Raw genomic sequence first — 20,060 nt, forward strand, 5'->3', positions numbered from 1 at the left:
AAAAACTCTTATTTCTTGAAGACTTAAATGTCGTTTCATCTCCACAAATGTAAAATAAATATAAAATATATAAAATAACTACCTTTGAAATCAAAACATGGAGTTCATTCGAGAAAAAATGAGAGAATATAACTTATTAAAAGATGTCACTGGCGAATCTGATCGGAGACTCTTATTTGAATAACAATCGGACAGCAAGAATGGAGACTGTCGCCACCAGCTGACGACCACAGATACGGCCCCCACCCCCCACCCCACCCCCCGTCCCCCACCATCCACCCACCCATCCGTCTAAAAAATACGTGACCGAAAATTTGATTAAGTTCGCATTCGTGACAAGGAGGCGTAATATGCGTTCATTTACATCTGAATGCCGTGACCAACTTTAAAAAAAGAATAAGAAGAAAAAACAACTGTTTGGAAACTATTAGGATTTGGTTTTGAGTGGGGGTGGTGGTGAGGGGGGGGGGGGGGGGGGGGGGAAGAAGAAAACGTTGTATTCTACACATTGATCAATAAATGATACAACTGCAGATATTTCGGGGACTGTCGAGACATATGTGCCTTATACACTGTAATTAATTTATCCATTTACTTATTAATTTGTTTAATTATTTTTTTCTGTACTAATAACTGATTTCTTCTTTCTGTAATTCCTGTTACCTTCTGTTACTTCTTTCTATTGAACACCATAATATTCTTTGGAAGCTTGAATTTCAAGTCCATGGCTCCTGTGGACTTCTACCATATGAATGAGGTTCGTTTTCTGAATAATAATAATAATAATAATAATAATAATAATAATAATAATAATAATAAATAATATAATAATAAAATAATAAATAATAATAATAATAATAATAAGCTCTAAAAATACGGTTGCATTCTAAAACTGATCAACAAATAACACACAAATATTTCAGGAACAGTCAAGGTATAGGTACCTTAAAGATTCCACCTGTAAGAAGTATTGATTTATATAAATAAAAATATTTATAAACACAAGCTTGGATTTTGATCAAAACGCCTGTATATTCCCTACATTTCCCCCAAAATACTGAAATGTTTTTTCCTTTAAAAGGAAAATCATGTATTTTGTATTTGCTCGAAGCCTCTAAAATTGAGCTGAACATGAAAAAGGAGAAAGTGCTTTGAATATCGTCCACTCAGTCTTCAACTGAACGCAGCAAGACGCACATAAAACCATTAAAGATGAAAGGACACCCCCCCACCTCCCCCGTCGTTGAACAAGACTCCTATTGAGGCTGTTTCTTTTACATTCTTGGAAAAACATCGACTGGAAGAAGCGACTGATCTCTCTCTCTCTCTCTCTCTCTCTCTCTCTCTCTCTCTACATTTGAGGTAAGCTGACACACGTTCAATAATTTCCTCAGTAATATCTCTACTTTGCTTTTAACCTTATTGACGATGACTTCCAACCTCTCTCTCTCTCTCTCTCTCTCTCTCTCATCTCTCTCTCTCCATCTCTCTCTATCTATATATATATATATATATATATATATATATGTATATAGTATATATATATATATATACATATATATAAAATTAAATCAAGTGAGACTCCAGAATGTATACACAAAACAGTCTCAGCTTCATTCATACTACAAATGTTGACTAATGGATGAACTCTCTATGCAGCAATCTTCTACAACGTCAGAGGGGAGCCTAGCTAATGGTTGTGAACACCCTGGGGACGGAAATGCCTTCATATAAGGTTGATGAGGCCAACGGCAACCTTACACGGGAGGTCACCCATTTACTGAGGACGATTACCAAAGTGGTAACAAGTGGTATAACCTGGATATTACTGTATTAAGAAGAGCTACCGGTTTGGTGTGCGCTAGTGATGTTCTCTAAGTTCGACTGGTGCCTAGTAAAGGTTGTGGACCCCTTGGTGTAAGGAAATGCCCTCTAATTTCAGCAAATGAGCCTCTTTATTTGCGGGCAATGGAAGTTATGCTTTTTCCCTTTGCGGAATCCTGGTAAGAAGGAATAATAGTTCCTAGATGTACTATATTGTTAATGCCAAAAATCTATCACTCTATGTATATAAATCTATCTATTTATCCATATGTAGATTTATTACATACTATGCGTTCTTCTCTTAAGTAGCTACTCAAAGAGAGAAGGAATTTGACATCTGACTAGCATTATCCTCACAGCGTGCTCACCACAAGGACCATCATAACTGAATATCTTTCCTTTACAATAAAACTAAGTACATCTTATCAATCTTAACTAGGAATGAGAACGCCGACCTCAAAATAATCCTGCAACTCGTTTTCAGTCGTTTCAGAGCCCGTTATCTCTTAGGCATCTATTACAATAGCTTTCTACTACGGCTTTTAAGCGGGCCATTGTCGTAAAGAGATTTGGCATTGGGTACGATTCCCGTACAGGGACGCTTTTTGTAAGCTTAGATAATGCGACGTTTTGGCTAAAAACGAAGGACACAATGATTATTGCGCGTCTAAAATTTATAAAATCTACAAAAACCAAATGCTTTGAAGAAATAAGACTCTGGTATTACGAAGCGAATGCGAAAGGGAAAATCTTAGAAGAAGAGAAGTTTCTGTGAAATAAACTAAATACCGAGGATTATTATGATTTTCCGAGGGAAACGGATGAGTCCTTTAAAGAATTTTGATTTAAGTAAAGCAAAGGTTTCGCTTCATCCATCGAAAAGACGAATTTAGATGAAAACAATAAAAAAAGAGATTTTTGCGTCTCAAAAATATAATCACTACATCTTCAGAAAAAGCTAAAATCAAGGGTTAAGAATATACAAGTAAAACAATGCACAGAAGCTTCTTCGGCGCAATCGAGTTTCCTGTACGCGCAGCGGCCCATGAAGCTATCATCCACGGCCCGGTGGTGGCTTGGCCTGTATCGTTGCCTAAGCTAAAGGACTGCAATGTGTTAAATAAAAATGAAAATAACTAAGTTATAGGGCTGCAATTTGGTATGTTTGATGATTGGAGGGTGGATGGTCAACATACAAATTTGTAGCCCTCTAGCCTCAGTAATTTTTAAGATCTGAGGGCCAACAAAAAAAGTGCGGACGGACAGACAAAGCCATCTCAGAGAATTGAAAATGTCTAAAATGCCTCTATAAAAAAAACACTATTTAGTGGATTATTTTTTTCAGTTATTTCCTCGATATTCTAAGAACTATTTTGAATTGATTCTCGACATATAACGCAAATTCCATATCTGAATACTTATAAAATCTCAATTTTATTTCTCAGTTATTAGGGGTAGTCACATGACTTTTAAAAACACGATTAAGAGCGGATAGGTATTTCACTGAGAAAAATTACACCCATGGAGTTTAAATGGGTTAAGAAAAAACTGTAAAAATGAGAAATATTTTCTATATCATAAACTTTCTCACATTAGCGATTCTTCCTGACGGAGTCTCGCCATAAACAGCTAGAATGTCTAGAATGAACAGTTTCATGTTGTCATAAGCGGTTTAATCCTTATAACTCTTGCCGTATCCTAAACTTTCTGTTACAAGAAAAACTGAAAGATCCCATTTTAGCATAATCACGCAATGCCTTGAACATTTTTAGGCATACAATTCAACTAAAGGTGCGTCCACACGGTCGAACAATGTCCGACGGACAAACATTGTTACCATATCGTAGGCGAAGCAGGATGACGTCATAAGCGCTGAAACGACGGAAGTAGATCTGGCAACAAAAAGAGGTACCAGAAGAAGTTGTATACCACTGCTTTTACTCTGCTCACAAGGCAATGACCGGCGGAAATTGGTAACAATGTTTGTCCGTCGGACATTGTTCGACCATGTGGACGCACCTTTAGTATCATCATATTTGCTGCCTTTAACCATTCCCCTGACACTCACAAGACAGGGTCAGGCCAAATATAATGACTACAACAATTACTGCAAATAATGATAAAAAACATTGCAGTAACTCTCTCATCCCCTTTTTTAGTATCTCTGCAATTCTCTCTCGAGAGAGATAATAACCTTTACTGGAAGTTTTATATTACCTATATAACTAAAACCATTACTGTACCCCTTCCCAAACAGTTCAAAACGAGCAGGTCAGCAATCTTCCATATTAGCCCATATTTCCCCCAAAAGGGGTCTCGCTCCATATTAACCCCAATTCCCCTATAAAAGTTTTGAAAGTTTCATATTGGCTGGCTTCTACTCCCTGAGGGACCAGAAGGGTGCAAAAGGGAGTTGGACAATAGCACTTCAGTCAATTATTATCACGGAGGACAATAGCTGATCAGTGAATCCAATCTCTCTCTCTCTCTCTCTCTCTCTCTCTCTCTCTCTCTCTCTCTCTCTCTTTGAATGAGGTTATTCGGCTCAATTCGTTCCTGAATTAACGTTTCCCATAGGGAGGATTTTGTCGAATTGCCAATGTGAAATGGATATATGTTTCCATATGGTCGTCATACGTGGTTGTTGTACGGGATAACTGATGGCGACTTCTGTCGTGTTAGAAATCCGGACGCGTGTCAGGAATCCGTAATGCCTTGTCAGGAATCGGGAATGCAGTGATTTCGTTGGTTTCGTGAATATGGAGTCCTTATAGAGACGTGATGTTTTGGAATGCCAGAACAGTAATGATTTCAAATATATATTTTTTGTTATGAAAAATAGTAATATTGCCGTTAAAGAATGCAAGTGTTTGGCATAAATAAATGAGACCAATATAAAGAGATAGATTTTTCCCATAAAAGTAGGAGTAATTTACAAAACAACAAAGGCAACAGAAATTCCAGCAAATAATGTTTGACGAAAATGAAATTAATGAATGAAATAATTCCTCAAAGCAACACAACTTTCGTAATAAAAAAACAATTTTCATTTTAAGAAATGGATATAAAGAAATTATTGTTCGTTCGGCACACAATATCACAAAATCCAGCATATTTGCTAATAATAAATTGCAACAGACTAAACATGCCCGAAAATAATTATAATACAACAGAAATAAAGAATAGTTCAATGAAAACAACGGAAAGGATTTTTTGTCCTGGATATATTAGAAAGACAGCATTATCAATTTTGCAACAAAGAGGGTGAAAATCCTATAGACAGAAAAAACAATGAACTGATATTAAAGAACTGAGGCAAAACTTTTAAGTAAGACTTAAACTATTTCCAAAACGAAATAGTGGATTTTCTGACCTAGATTCTATAACAAAGACAGCAAAATTAATTTTGCATTAAAAAGGGTAAAAATCCTATAGACAGAAAAAACAATGAACTGATATTAAAGAACTGAGGCAAAACTTTCAAGTAAGACTTAAACTATTTCCAAAACGAAATAGTGGATTTTCTGACCTAGATTCTATTACAAAGACAGCAAAATTAATTTTGCAATAAAGGGTAAAATTCCTATAGACAGAAGAAACAATGAACTGATATTAAGGAAATGAGACAACACTTTCAAGTAAGACTTAGAATATTTCCAAAATGAAACGGTTAGCAAGGCAAAGGCAGGAGAACTAATACCTGGAAACAAATTCTGACCAGGGCGTGATATTAACGTGAAGAATGAACCTTAATTACGAATGACATGAACGCATTCTCCAAAATTAATTGTGACATTTCAAACTCTTTCTCTGCATAGTTCTCGGGTGTGCGCAGGGAAACGTTGGTGTATATTTTAGTTTATAATTTATGGAATAAATAATTCTCTCATTGGCCGACATATGCGATGACTTAATGAGTCATTTCATAAGTTACAGCTGACAGTATAGAATAATGTCTTTTAAGCAAGTAATGATTGCTGAATATACAGACAAAAATAATAAATATTTAACTTTTAACACCTTACTACTTCACTCTCATAATTTTTCATTCTGAAATAAGCATACCAAACAAGAGAACAACAGCATTCAGACATATACGTAAATGGAAAGAGGAGTGATACATTGTAAAAGAATGAAATATTATATATATATATATATATATATATATATATATAGTATAATATATAGACACGCATACAAAAAAAGTTACACATACATAACACACACTATACATACATACATACATACATATATATATATATATATATATATTATATATATATATATATATAATCTTCTGTTAAAACAGGATACGTCTCAAATACAAAAGGCCCATTAAAACACTCTGGTTTAAAGGCTAAGGACTATATTTCGGTGGACTAACTTCCACCCTTATCAACTAGATTCACTACTTAATAAGGGTGGAAGAAGTTAGTCCACGTAAATACAGTAGTCCTTAGCTTTAAACCCCAGAGTGTTTTAATGGGCCTTTTATACATGAGATATATATCATATATATTCAGAGGAGTAGATTCTCTCTCTGTCTCTCCTCCTTACCTCGGAGGCGTGAACGGTAGCAGCAAAGAGCGCACAAGCAGCCACGGCACCGATGGTCACAACGGCCAGAAAAGCCGACTGCCTCAGCCGCCACTGGTAGCGCTTGTAGACCTTCGCCAGCTCCATATCTGAAAAAGGTCAAATGAAAGGCCATACTTTAGTTATTATCATTCTTTGGCTCTAATTTATCGATTTATTTTCCTCACCTCATTTTTCAACACGTTTGATTGGGGTTTTTGCTTACCCGGAATAAAATTTGTTCCGTGTAACATTGTGTGTGTATGTTTAGGGGGATAAAAAAAAAAGTCTATTGCATCTCTGCAAAAATAATTTAAAAGTATAAATGAGGCTAAGCATCAGAGAATGTTTAAATAATCTGACTTTCCAGGAAAAAACGTAGTGTATATATAATATTATATATATTATATATATATATATATATATATATATATATATATATTTACACACAACACATACACAATTGTTCTGTACAATGGTATAATTACTAGAAGGACCTCATTAAAACTGGATGGTATCTAGCTGCTATTTATTAAAAAAAAAAAAACACAGTTACAAGCTTTCAAGGACAACGTGTCCTCATTATCAAGTATCCATAAAAAACTACTATATATATATATATATATATATATATATATATATATATATATATAATATATATATAAAAAACTCCTATGTTTCTGTAATCAGTAGGACAAAACATACATATATAACAACTGACAAAGAATTAAAACGATAGCAAACTGAGCAAATAAGTAAAAATACGAGAACAAGTGAAGGTAAATTTGACAGAAGTCATCTTTTACCCTAAAAGAAGTACTACCGTCTGCAAAGGGGACTGATCCGGCTTGGCCAGAAAGTACTTCTTGTCAGGTTCCTGTCAAGATTTTTTTTTTTTTCTATTCCGACCGCAAGATCTAACCGTCAAGTCCTTCTTCAGATCTTTTTCCACTTCATTACAGAGTCGAAGTTTTTGGTTGATAAATGATGTTTTGGATGTTAGACGTTCATCCGGGATTCTTTATCCCTTTCTCTCTCCTTACAAGAAGCTGCCCTTACGAGTAACTCGTACTCGTACCTCTCTCACTCTCTCTAGCTTTTTTAAATCTCTTTTCTTACAGAAAGCTGGTCTTTAACCCTCTTAGATTCTTGCTGATAACATAACCGTACCTCTCTCTCTCTCTCTCTCTCTCTTAGAGAACTAACCCAAAATGAAAAGAAAATAGATATAATGAATGTAAGTGAAACCTGGTATTCCAAGAGACTGGGAATGATGATCAAATAAAAGGGTTCCAAACTTATAGATCAGATAGAAAAAATAGGAATCAAGGGGGAACCGCAATATAGGGAAAGACAAAAAACAAGGAAAAATATATGAGAATATAGCAATCAGAATGTGAACTAATAGCGGTAGAATTTGAATCTGAAAAATTGATGAACATAGTAATATATAGACCTCCTAATACTAAAGAGTTTGACTTAATAATTGAAAAATTGGATGATATATGTAGAAATCACAAGGACTGGACTATTCTCCTATCTGGTGACTTCAACTTTCTTTAGTAGAATGGTAAAGAACGAATAGGAGATTGTGGTTGTACTTATACATATAAAAAAGAGAGTAATAGTAGTGCAGAAGATAAGAGGCAATTTGAAAAGCTATTAGATATGCTACTAGAATACAACATTCAACAAATAAATCACCTGCCAACAAGAAAGAAAAATACTTTAGACCTAGTATTTGTGAACGAGATGAATTATGTTAAAGAAATAATAGTTTATAATGCGAATATTTCAGACCATAATGTCATAGAATTAACAGTTCATTCCAAAGCAAGTGAAAATAGAGATAAGCAAGAAATGAAAAGAAAAGTGGGAAGGATGGAAAATACAACTTCTACAGTAAAATATAAAATGGTCAGAAAAATTAATGAAGAATTAAACAAAGATTGGGATAACATTTTCGTAAGTGATGACATAAGGGTAAAATACGGAGAGATTATATAAAATATTGGAGAAAATAGTGGAAAAAATATATACCGAAGAAGAAAAGTAAACATCATTCATGCACACAAGAGACAGAAGGATCTTGTTCCAGAAAATCAGAAAGTGAAAAAAAGGTCTTGCAAAAGAAAAAAATGCATGGAAAGTTATAGAACTAAAAAGTAAGATAGAAAATGCAGAACAAAAGATTATACAATCAAAAGAAAATGAAAACGGGACTTGGAAGAAAAAACCCTATTAAATATCAAGCAAAACCCCAAGCTATTATACTCATATGCGAAGAAGATGAATAAAAGAAGAATAGAAATAGGCCCTCTGAGAATTGAAGGGAGATTAACGAATGAAAAAAAAGGAAAATTTTTGCAACATACTGGCAGAACGATATAAGAGAGAATTCACCCCTAGAATAGATAATGAAGATAATGATATAGAAGTAAGGGATGAAAATAGTGAATATTTAGCTGACATAGATATTAATGAAGCTGATATTGTGCAGGCTATTAATGAAATTAAAAATGGAGCTGCTGCAGGGCTGATGGGAATTCCTGCTATTTTGTAAAGAAAGTAGTTCATCTATCGCAAAGCCACTTGCAATATTATTAAGACAAAGTGTAGATACAGGCAAGATTTATGATGAGCACAAATTAGCATATATTACCCCTACTTTCAAAAGTGGATCAAGACTAGAGGCAAGTAATTATAGGCCTGTGAGTCTAAACATCACATATTATGAAAGTGTATGAAATAAGGGTAATGAAGAAAAATATTATGAAACATTTAATAAAAAAATAATATGTTTAATAAAGGACAAACATGGTTTCGTTACCCTTTTTTCAAAAGTACACAAACCCAACTGTTAGTCCACCGTGAGAACATATTCAAAAATATGAAAAGCGGAAATGAAACAGATGTGGTTTATTTAGGACTTTGCAAAAGCTTTTGATAAAGTAGACCATAATATATTAGCGAAGAAAATTAGAAAACACAATATCGTGGATAAAGTAGGAAGATGGTTAAAAGAATTTTTACACAACAGAAAAAAACAGATAGTTATTGCAAACGACGAGAAATCGGATGAAGTCAAGGTAATATCCGGTGTGCCGCAAGGTACGGTGTTAGCTGCAATACTGTTGTTATTATGATTGAAGACATAGACAATAATGTGAAGGATCGGTAGTGAGTAGTTTCGCAGATGACACAAGAAATAAGTAGAGAAATTATTGTGATGAAGATGGAACGCTCTACAAAGAGACCTTAACAAAGTATATGATTGGGCAGAGGTAAATAGGATGGTATTTAACTCTGATAAATTTGAATCAATAAATTATGGAGACAGAGAAAGAAAGCTATATGCATATAAGGGACCTAATAATGAGACCATCACAAATAAGGAAGCAGTTAAAGACCTTGGTGTGATGATGAAATAGGAACATGTTATGCAATGATCAAATAGCAACTCTGTTGGCAAAATGTAAAGCAAAAATGGGAATGTTGTTACGGCACTTCAAAACAAGAAAAGCTGAACACATGATTATGCTTTTATAACATATGTTTCGTAGTCCACTTGAATATTGCAATATTGATATGGTACCACACTATCAAAAGGATATTGCACAAATAGAGAGTGTACAAAGGTCCTTTACAGCTAGAATAGAAGAAGTAAGGACCTAGACTACTGGGAAAGACTACAATTCTTAAAATTATATAGTCTAGAAAGGAGAAGAGAACGCTACATGATAATTCAGGCATGGAAACAGATAGAAGGAAATAGCAGAAAATATCATGGAACTAAAAATATCAGAAAGAGCAAGCAGAGGTAGATTAATAGTGCCCAAAACTATACCAGGAAAAATAAGGAAAGCACACAGGACATTAATCCACTACGCACCAGCATCGATAATGCAGCGTCTATTCAATGCGTTGCCAGCTCATCTGAGGAATATATCAGGAGTGAGCGTAGAGTGTTAAGAATAAGCTCGACAAATATCTAAACGCATCCCAGACCATCCAAGATTGGAAGATGCAAAATATACCGGAAGATGTACTAGCAACCTCTCTGTAGACATTAGAGGTGCCTCACACTGGAGGGACCTTGGGGCAAACCCGAACAAAGATGTAAAGGTCTGTAAGGTAAGGTAAGGTCTCTCTCTCTCTCTCTGCTTACAGGATGCTGGCCTTACGACTAGATAGACTCTTGCTGACACAGTATCTCGTACCCGTAACCCCCCCCCCTCTCTCTCTCTCTCTCTCTCTCTCTCTCTCTCTCTCTCTCTCTCTCTCTCTCTCTTTACAGGGAGCTGGCCTTACGACTGGACAGACTCTTGCTGACATAGTAAATCGTACCTCTCTCTCTCGCTCTCTCTCTCTCTCTCCGCTTTTTTTTATCTCTTTCCTTTAGTGAAACTGGCCTTACAACTAGAGAGATTCTTGCTGACAGTGACCCGCACAGATGAAACAACACGCGGAACTTCAGTGCTACAGAACATAAAAAACTAATCAAATAAACACACTCCTCCTTAACATGATTCTCTGAAATACGAATGTTAAAAGTATTGCCTAGTGTAAATCGAATCCTTCATTTAATAAATTTTCTTAAAAAGTACAGTGTGCATTAAGTACTGTGTTAAAATTCTACATGAATGTTCAGAAAAAGAATGGCAGTGGTAGTTTCCAACTCTGTTTCGCCCGAGTAACAAATTGTTTATCGAATAAATTACCTGGATATTTACATTAAAATCCAATTCACTTTGCAACAAACGACTCCTGAAATAAATGAACTAAAAAGAAAAAAATAACAACTTTATTTTTAACGAGGAAATATCCCCAAATACTTATGCAAAACTCATCCTTTATCATCTGCTCTAAAATAAGTTAGAAAAATACCGTACCCTGTCCAAATAAACAAATGCTTTGGTCAAAATGAATTTTAAACTGTTAGCTTTGCCAGGCACTCCTAATATTCCCCAGCGATGGTCAGAGGGTTGTTGGTTTATTTCCTGTTTCAGTAGAGCGCTTGGGATACACACTCTGGTGGGTGGAATGTGGTTGCATATAGTGGCATACCACCGAGTGTGTAGAGCACGCGAAAGCAACAGGTATGGGCCGAGTATGGCGACCATTTCACTAAGATCGGCAAGAGACTTTTTGTGCAAAGGGTGACAGTAAAGTCAACAGAGAGAGAGAGAGAGAGAGAGAGAGAGAGAGAGAGAGAGAGAGAGAGAGAGAGAGTCCTTAATTAAACCGCGTCAAATATAAAAATTGATCTTGTCAGTATTTTTTTTTTTACCCTAAACATGATATAAGTTAATAATTGAAATCTGATTTTACTAATTTTGAGAGAGAGAGAGAGAGAGGTACCAGACGGCCACCGTTTCCCGACCGTCACTTGGTTACGTAACTATAAGTAGGCTATTTCGGTGAGAATGACAACGAAACGGCTAGCCAATTTTCGGTAGTTTGTATAAGTCAGAGAGAGAGAGAGAGAGAGAGAGAGAGAGAGAGAGAGAGAGAGAGTAACTAATCCGAGAAAAATGAACTGTCGACGATAAAAATAAATACAAATAAAAACGTATTTCATGGCTACTGCACAAAAAAAAAAATCTCAAAGAAGTAGTTCAAGGTCTCTCCCATAAACTCGGCATTACGCAGTAGGCACCGTTACTTAAAGAAAATACCTTAATCCGCTTTGGAAGGCGCAGCCAGTTCTCAATTACTTTGGGGCTGGAGACAGCCCTAACTTCATTTCTTTTTTGTTTCCCATAATTCTCGATCTTCGAAACGGTTGACGTTTTCTTGTTCCGGTTCTTTAGCGGAGTAAAATACGAACACCCGAATACACGCACGCACACACACACACACACACAACACACACACACACACACACACACATATATATATAGTATATATAATATAATAATAAAAAGAGCCCATTACAACGTCAAAATATACAAAAAATTAAGTACCATAGCCATATTTCAGAGACGGCCGTCTCTCTCTTCAGTATGGAATTCTGTTGTAACGGAATATTTTTACCAGTCACACACACACACACACCCACACAGACACACACACACACACACACACACACACACATATATATATATAAATACATATATATATATATACATACATAGAATTATGTAATATATATATATATATGTATATATATAAATTTCATATATATAAATATACGTAAAATACATACATGTATTACATATATAAATTTTGATTCACATGGGATCAAAACCCCGCCTCGGGCAGGCCGCTTAACAACCGACCCACAAAAGGCATATACATACATACATACACTATATGTATATATATATATATATATATATATATATATATATATGTATATATATATAGTAATAAGCTGATTACAGAATATGTTACTGCGATATCCTCTAAAAAGGATTCGCTCCAGTGAAACAACATTAGTCATTACCACACTTATCCTTTAAATGCCTGTTCACAGATGAACCCTTCCGCGTAGAAAAAATAAAAATAAAAAACTTCCACAACAGTGGCCGCTTTATAAGTTTTTTCTTTACCGAGGCGACAGTAATCTTCGTCAGGCAGCTGGTTCGTCACTATATTAAAGGTTAAGCCACCCATTCTTCACTATATTGCTTTTTGTCGACACATCTTACTTGACAAGAGGATTACGTGGGATGTCTTACCAGTCTCTATATGTATGTACGTATGTAAGTGTGTGTATATACATATACAATATACATATACCTTGCACACACACGCACACACACACACACACACACACACACATATATAAAATTTATATATATATATATTATATATATATATATATATATATGCTTAAATAAATCACAGTAGATAAACGTGACTTCATTAAATAAGCGAATACCACAGGAAAATGATAGTCAGAAATCCAAGCGCTTTCGTGATATATGTGTGTGTATACACACGCATATATATACACGTGTGTTTGTTTGTGTATACACACACTCATATATATATATATATATATTATATATATATATATGTAATACATGTATGTATTTACGTATATTTACTATATATATGAAATTTATTTATATATATATTATATATATGTGTGTGTGTATACACAAACAAACACACGTGTATACATGTGTGTATACACAAACACACACGTGTATATATACACACACAATATATATATTATATATGTATGTGTGTGTGTATGTATGTATGTATGTATGAGAAAAACTTTAGGTCTCGATCAGGTTTGCATTCGCCACTTCTTGGAAGTCTATCTTATTCACCCTTGGTCAGATGTCTATCCATTTTCATCTAGGCTGGCAGAGAACAGCGCTTTGAATGACTGTTTACTTTAAGGCAAACGGCGATTGGATATTTACGTGAAGCTGATTTTAGCGAAAAGTCTCGTATATTTATTCTGTAAAGATTTGTGCTTATGACTCAGAGTACCCCAAATTATTATTATTATTATTATTATTATTATTATTATTATTATTATTATTATTATTATTATTATTATTATTATTATTATTATTATCATCATTATTATTATTATTACTTTGGTAGATGACTCCTATTCACATGGAACAAGCACACCAAAGTGGCCAATGACTTGAAATCCAAGCTTCCAAAGAAAATCGGTTTCAACCTCCCACCTCTGACGTCACACTGCAGCAGTAACTGATCATGAAACAGAGTCAGTGATTTTTCATCGCCCCGGGGAACACGCGAACCCGCGAATCTGAGTGGCAGGCCACGACACTAACCACCATACCAGCGGACCAGCAAATGCGAGGTAATATCTGCTTAATGATCCCAAGTATATTTCTATCACTTGACTCCCAGTCCCAATATAATTCAACTACGGAGTCAGAAAGTGAATTACGATGCAATCTGTGTAGGTATTTGAGGCAGCTGGTAGCATGGAGCCACTAACCTGGAATTGACTAAGTCTTCGTCTGTAAGTTGCTGGTCAAGACAGCTTGCAACTCTATGAGGATCTTAGATGTGACCTCAAACCTGCTCGAGGAGTTCCATTAAAAAACATATACATCACGTGTGGTAATATATATATATATATATCATATATTATATATATATATATATATATAGATATATATAATAGATATGATATATATAATAATATATATATATAGTTATATGTATATGTATATACATATATATATATATAGATATATCATATATATATATATATATAATTATATGTATATGGTATAATACATATATACTATATATATATTTTTTATAATAATATAATACACAAACACACCCAAACACACATGCACACACACCCACACCCACACACACACACACACACACACACATATATATATATATATTATATATATATATATATATATATATATATATGTCATATCACATTACCGTGATTCATATACATATATCGAGCTACATAATTATTCCTTTAATATCTAATTCGCTCTACCTCGGAATTAATATATTTTCATATATGTTTAACCCAAGGGGAATTTTTTTTTATTATTTTTTATTTTTTTGGCGATAATAGAATTGCCGGCCGACAAGGCACGAAAACCAATCGGCATCTTCAATTCCACGACCGGCAGTAAAGCCTTAGCCCACCCCGCCACGGGTTAAACATGTATGGAAATATATTGATTCCGAGGCAGAGCGAATTACATATTAAAGGACATATGTAGCTCGATATATATATATATATTATATATATATAATATATAGTATATAATGTATGTATGTATATATCCATATATGAGACGAGAGAGAGAGAGCGCTAATTGCACTAGGAAATTTTTTTTTTTTAAAACAGTAACGAGAACAACCAAAGAATAAATAATATAATACACACACACACACACACACACATATATATAATATATATAATATATATATATATATATATATATATATATATATGAGACAAAGAACGCTAATTGCAATAGGAAATTTTAAAACAATAACCAGAACAACCAAAGAATTATGGAAAAAGCGGGTAAAAAAAAAAAACACGCACACACAATGATATTTCAAATTTTAAAAGAATATCAGAAACTCGGAAACCTTGATCCATTCACTAAGACGTCTTCCCATCACTACCAATCTCAGTCCCGTCTCGAAAACTCGGTGTAAAAAAAAAAAAAAAAAAAAAAGTTACCTAAAAATGAATTATAATTGTTGGAAGTCAAAAATACCCAGCGGAAAGTTTCGGAGGGAGTGAAATGGCGATTGGCGAAGTTAAGGGAGAATCCATTAGAGGCTGGAAAAAAGGAGAGAGGTCGAGAGGGAACATGCTTGTGTCTCTGCCACGGATGTCCCTCTGGATACTGTAACACACCAGGAAGTACTTCTGCATTCTAAGGGAATTTCACACAACACTTTTTTTCCACTGCATTGTAATCGATTGGAAGAAAGCTAATGGTGATTTAATTATTTTTACTTATATCTTAGGTAGTCTTAATCTTCTCTCTCTCTCTCTCTCTCTCTCTCTCTCTCTCTCTCTCTCTCTCTCTCTCCAAATGTCCTTTAATAATATCTAATTCGCAATACCTCGGAATTAACATATTTTCACATATATTAACCGAAGGGAAAATATTTTAGCTGATAAGAAATTCGTCGGCTCAAAAAAAAAAAAAAAAAAAAAAAAATTCCCCTTCGGTTAACATATATGAAAATATATCATTTCCGAGGTAGAGAGAATTAGATATTAAAGGGCATTTGTAGCTCAATGCATGTGTGTGAATCACGGTGATGTGATAAAATTCACACACACACACACACTTATATATGTGTATATGTATGTATTTATTCATAAGAGCCATTAATAGCTAATTCCTACATCATGGGAAACCTTACACTCAAGGGGAATTATGTATGATAAAGGTTCCTATCCTGATCATAATCCAAAATTATGCTCTTGTGTTGAAAGTAAGTTACTTTTGAGCGCAAGACAAATGAGCGCCGACAATTGAGCGCTAGTAACATTTGGGCGCCGTATTTTCAAAATAGGTATGAAAGAAAACTAAGAACTTCAGAGACAAAATGTTTAGATATATATATAATATATATATATATATATATATATATATATATATATATATATATATATATATATATATATATATATATATATATATATATATATATCGTTTAGGAAAAGCAAACAACGCTGTTTATTTATTGTTTGACTATTACAATCGTTTGGTTATTATCGTTAAAATCAGCTCGTTGTATTTTTCAAATTCTGTGGGTTTAGGAATAGTAGTTAACAACGCTGTTTATTTGTTGTTTGACTATTATAATTGTTTGGTTATTATCGTTAAAACCAGTCGTTACATTGTTGTTGTTTGACTATTACAATCATTTGGCTGTTTTTGTTCAAATTATCCCGGTTAGGAGAATTCAACAAAGCCTTCTAAAAGGAAAAATAGTTTTGATTTATTTCGGTTCAGAGAACCCACGAGATTTAGAAAATAACATCGTCCAAAGGAAAACAAAATATATTATACGAAGGGTATTGTTACAGACTCGACAGAGTGCTTAAGAATGGCAAAGAGTCATGGCGTTGTGTAAATGAAAAGTGCAAAGGAAGGATACATGTTTTTGGAGATGAACGCACATTTGCCAGTGATCACGATCATGTACCAGATCCTGCAAAGTCGGCGGCTAGCTTATCAATGATGCGGCTTCGCGAAAGGGCAGCAGCATCAAATGATGCACCAATTAAGGCGAATCATTTAGGATACCCAAATTAATTTGCATCCTGAAGTAGTCGCTGATCTTCCTAAGTTTCATTCCCTTCAGCGGACAGTACAACGACAACGGAAGTGCAAGGGATTGCCTACCCCGGTTCCAAGTAACTTAGGGGAAATAGATATACCACAAAAACTTGCTTACTTACACACATGCTGGTGAAAATTTTCATGCATATGACTCCGGTAGAGATGACCCGGATCGTTATTTCATATTTGCCACTCCTGATAATTTGAGATTGATGGAAGAAAATAAGCACTGGATGGGAAATGGGACTTTCAAAATAGCTCCTCAGTTATTTTATCAGCTCTATGTGATTCATATCCTATATAAAGGAAGCGTCCTTCCAATGGTATAAATTCTCCTTCAGAGAAAGTCAGAGGAAGCATATAGCCGTGCTCTGATACGGCTACTTTGCATGGATAATGAGATTGCTCCATTTTCCATTTTGTGTGACTTCGAGAAAGCATTTCATAAATCTTTTCTTTCTGTCTCCAGAAATGCTGAGGTCTTTGGGTGTTTCTTCCATTTATCCCAAGCCGTTTAGAGACAAATTCAGGATTTAGGTTTGACTAATTTATACTGTACCAGGGAAGAAATACGGCAATACTAAAAAATCCTAGTGGCCTTGGCATTCGTTCCTCCCATTGATATAATAAATGTATTTGAATCTTTACATGATGTCATTCCTGACGATGTAGATGAGTTAGTCTTTTACTTTGAAGACACTTGGATAGGAAGACGTTGCAGGAGAGGAAGAAGAAGAGATGCTTTGTTTCCTCCAAGCGTCTGGAGAGTGTATGAACGTGTTGTCAGTGAACTTCCGCGTACAAATAATTCGTTAGAAGGGTGGCATCGGGCAATGCAGACGACGTCAATTGGGCATATGCATCCAACAATTTACAAATCCATTGATATTTTAAGAGTTGAACAAAATCATACATCAAATAAAGTTATCAGAATAGATACTGGGCAGCATGTAGATGGAAAGCAAAGTAAATATATAAAAGTTAATAAGGCTATATAAAAAATTGTTAGCGAATATTCTACAAGAGACCGACTAGAATATCTTCTTTCAATATCTTTAATAATTAGCTTGCAGAAGTAGAAATTTAGTTTTATAAACTTTTTAGGTATTTTATGGTATATACATGCAATAAATAAATATTTAGCTTTCACTTTGTTTTTTACATTATTTCTGTAATAAACTGTTTTGATATATTTTAAAGTATTTTACGTGTAATAAATAAAAATTTAAGCCGTCATATTTCTGTTTTTTTACATGATTTTGTTTAAATAAAATTTTTACATGTCATAAAAAATAAAGATTAAAACAGTAATTTTGTTCCCTCCCTTTTATAAACTGTTTTGAGATAATTTAAAGTATTTACGTGTAATAAATAATCAAATGTCGGCGCCCAGGCGCCCAAATGTTACTGCGCTCAATTGTCTTGCGCTCAATTGTCGGCGCTCATTTGTCTTGCGCTCAAAAGTCGCCTCATGGGCAGAAAATACCCCAAGATATGCGCTCGACTTGCCAGAACAGGAGCACTAACAATAGAGTTTTTTCTATGAATAATGTTTTTCCCAGGGCACAGTGAATTCATCATAAACAAGTTTTTTTGTGGTTAACTGTTTGGAAGTATAAATGTTTATATGTAAAACTGGTGAAGACACTATCACATACATACTTATCAATGTAATATTGAATACATATGCCCGGATGTGTAGTCCAAAGGTTTGTTGTGCTAGGTGATTTAAATGCTAAGGTAGATGACAGGTTTTTCTGAGTAAAAGTTGGCTAGATGATGGTCAGAGTAAGAAAGGAAGGACAAGCTGATGAATACAATGGTGAGAAGACATGGTTAGTTGGAGATATATCTGTTATTTGGCATAGGCGAAATTAATGAATGATCTAAGAATTTAGAAGAAATATAAAGATAAAAATTGTATCATATGGCACAAAACAAAAATAGATAAAATAACAATTAAAATAATATATGCACTCTGAAGTACGTATTTTTCCAAAGAGAAAAATGCAGACATAAAAACCGTGTAATGAAAAGTACACTATTTCTCTTCACTCAGGCAAAACGTATTCTCGAGGCATGGCAAGGTTTTCTAAAGGGGATATCAAGAAAAGAGAGAGAGAGAGAGAGAGAGAGAGAGAGAGAGAGAGAGAGAGAGAGAGAGAGAGAGAGAGAGAGAGAGAGAGAGAGAGAGAGAGAGAGAGATAATAAGTATCAGACGGCTTGGCCACACTGACATCATGCCAAGCCCTGATCCAATAACCTCGAGTAACATTGGCTGGAGGTGAGTCACTCAGGCAAAGAGGAGGACTGGAGCGAGCAAGAGATATCTTCTAGGGAAAGGCTGAACGACAATAGTAAGTTTATTTACTTTACAGACAGACAATTCCTTAATATAAAATAATTAAAAGACAGCAGCTGTCCTTGAATAATGTAGCGTTTAATTCTTAAAATGTGTAAACAAACAACTTACATAACCTGTAAAAAATAAATAAAATTTATTTTATTTATTTTAAATGCACGTGTCAAACCAAATGTCTTACAAAAGTCTACGGACAACGCAACCCATATTTCACTATCTCGGCGGAACAAAACTTGCTCTGTTCGGTAATACGATACTAAAACCAAGACGCATCTTCATTTTCAACATCAATTGACTTGACAGCTGTCAAACGAGTAAGCACATAATTATCGTTCATTTATGTACTTGCGATGCTAGCGACCTTTACATATTGTGACTACCTGCTTTCAATGAAAGAATTAAACACAAGTAAAATATGGAACTCTTAGATTTCGTGATGTTTCCGCAGGTGGCTCTGTAAATTAATAAACAGGAAAAGTCACAATTTCTTATGATAGTAT

The 20,060-nt window shown here is 34.5% G+C and overlaps 1 protein-coding gene across 1 annotated transcript in view; it reads right to left on the reverse strand.

Moving 5' to 3' along the window:
• Window positions 1-20,060, reverse strand: part of LOC135213568 (adenylate cyclase type 2-like) — a gene marked incomplete in the record, with an annotated part of 801,033 nt that overhangs the window by 222,737 nt on the left and 558,236 nt on the right. The window contains 1 exon segment of the mRNA XM_064247559.1: window positions 6,382-6,509. Within this exon segment, the coding sequence (XP_064103629.1) occupies window positions 6,382-6,509 (128 nt within the window).

This window comes from Macrobrachium nipponense, chromosome 19, assembly GCF_015104395.2.
Source record: "Macrobrachium nipponense isolate FS-2020 chromosome 19, ASM1510439v2, whole genome shotgun sequence".
In the NCBI taxonomy this organism is placed as follows: domain Eukaryota; kingdom Metazoa; phylum Arthropoda; class Malacostraca; order Decapoda; family Palaemonidae; genus Macrobrachium; species Macrobrachium nipponense.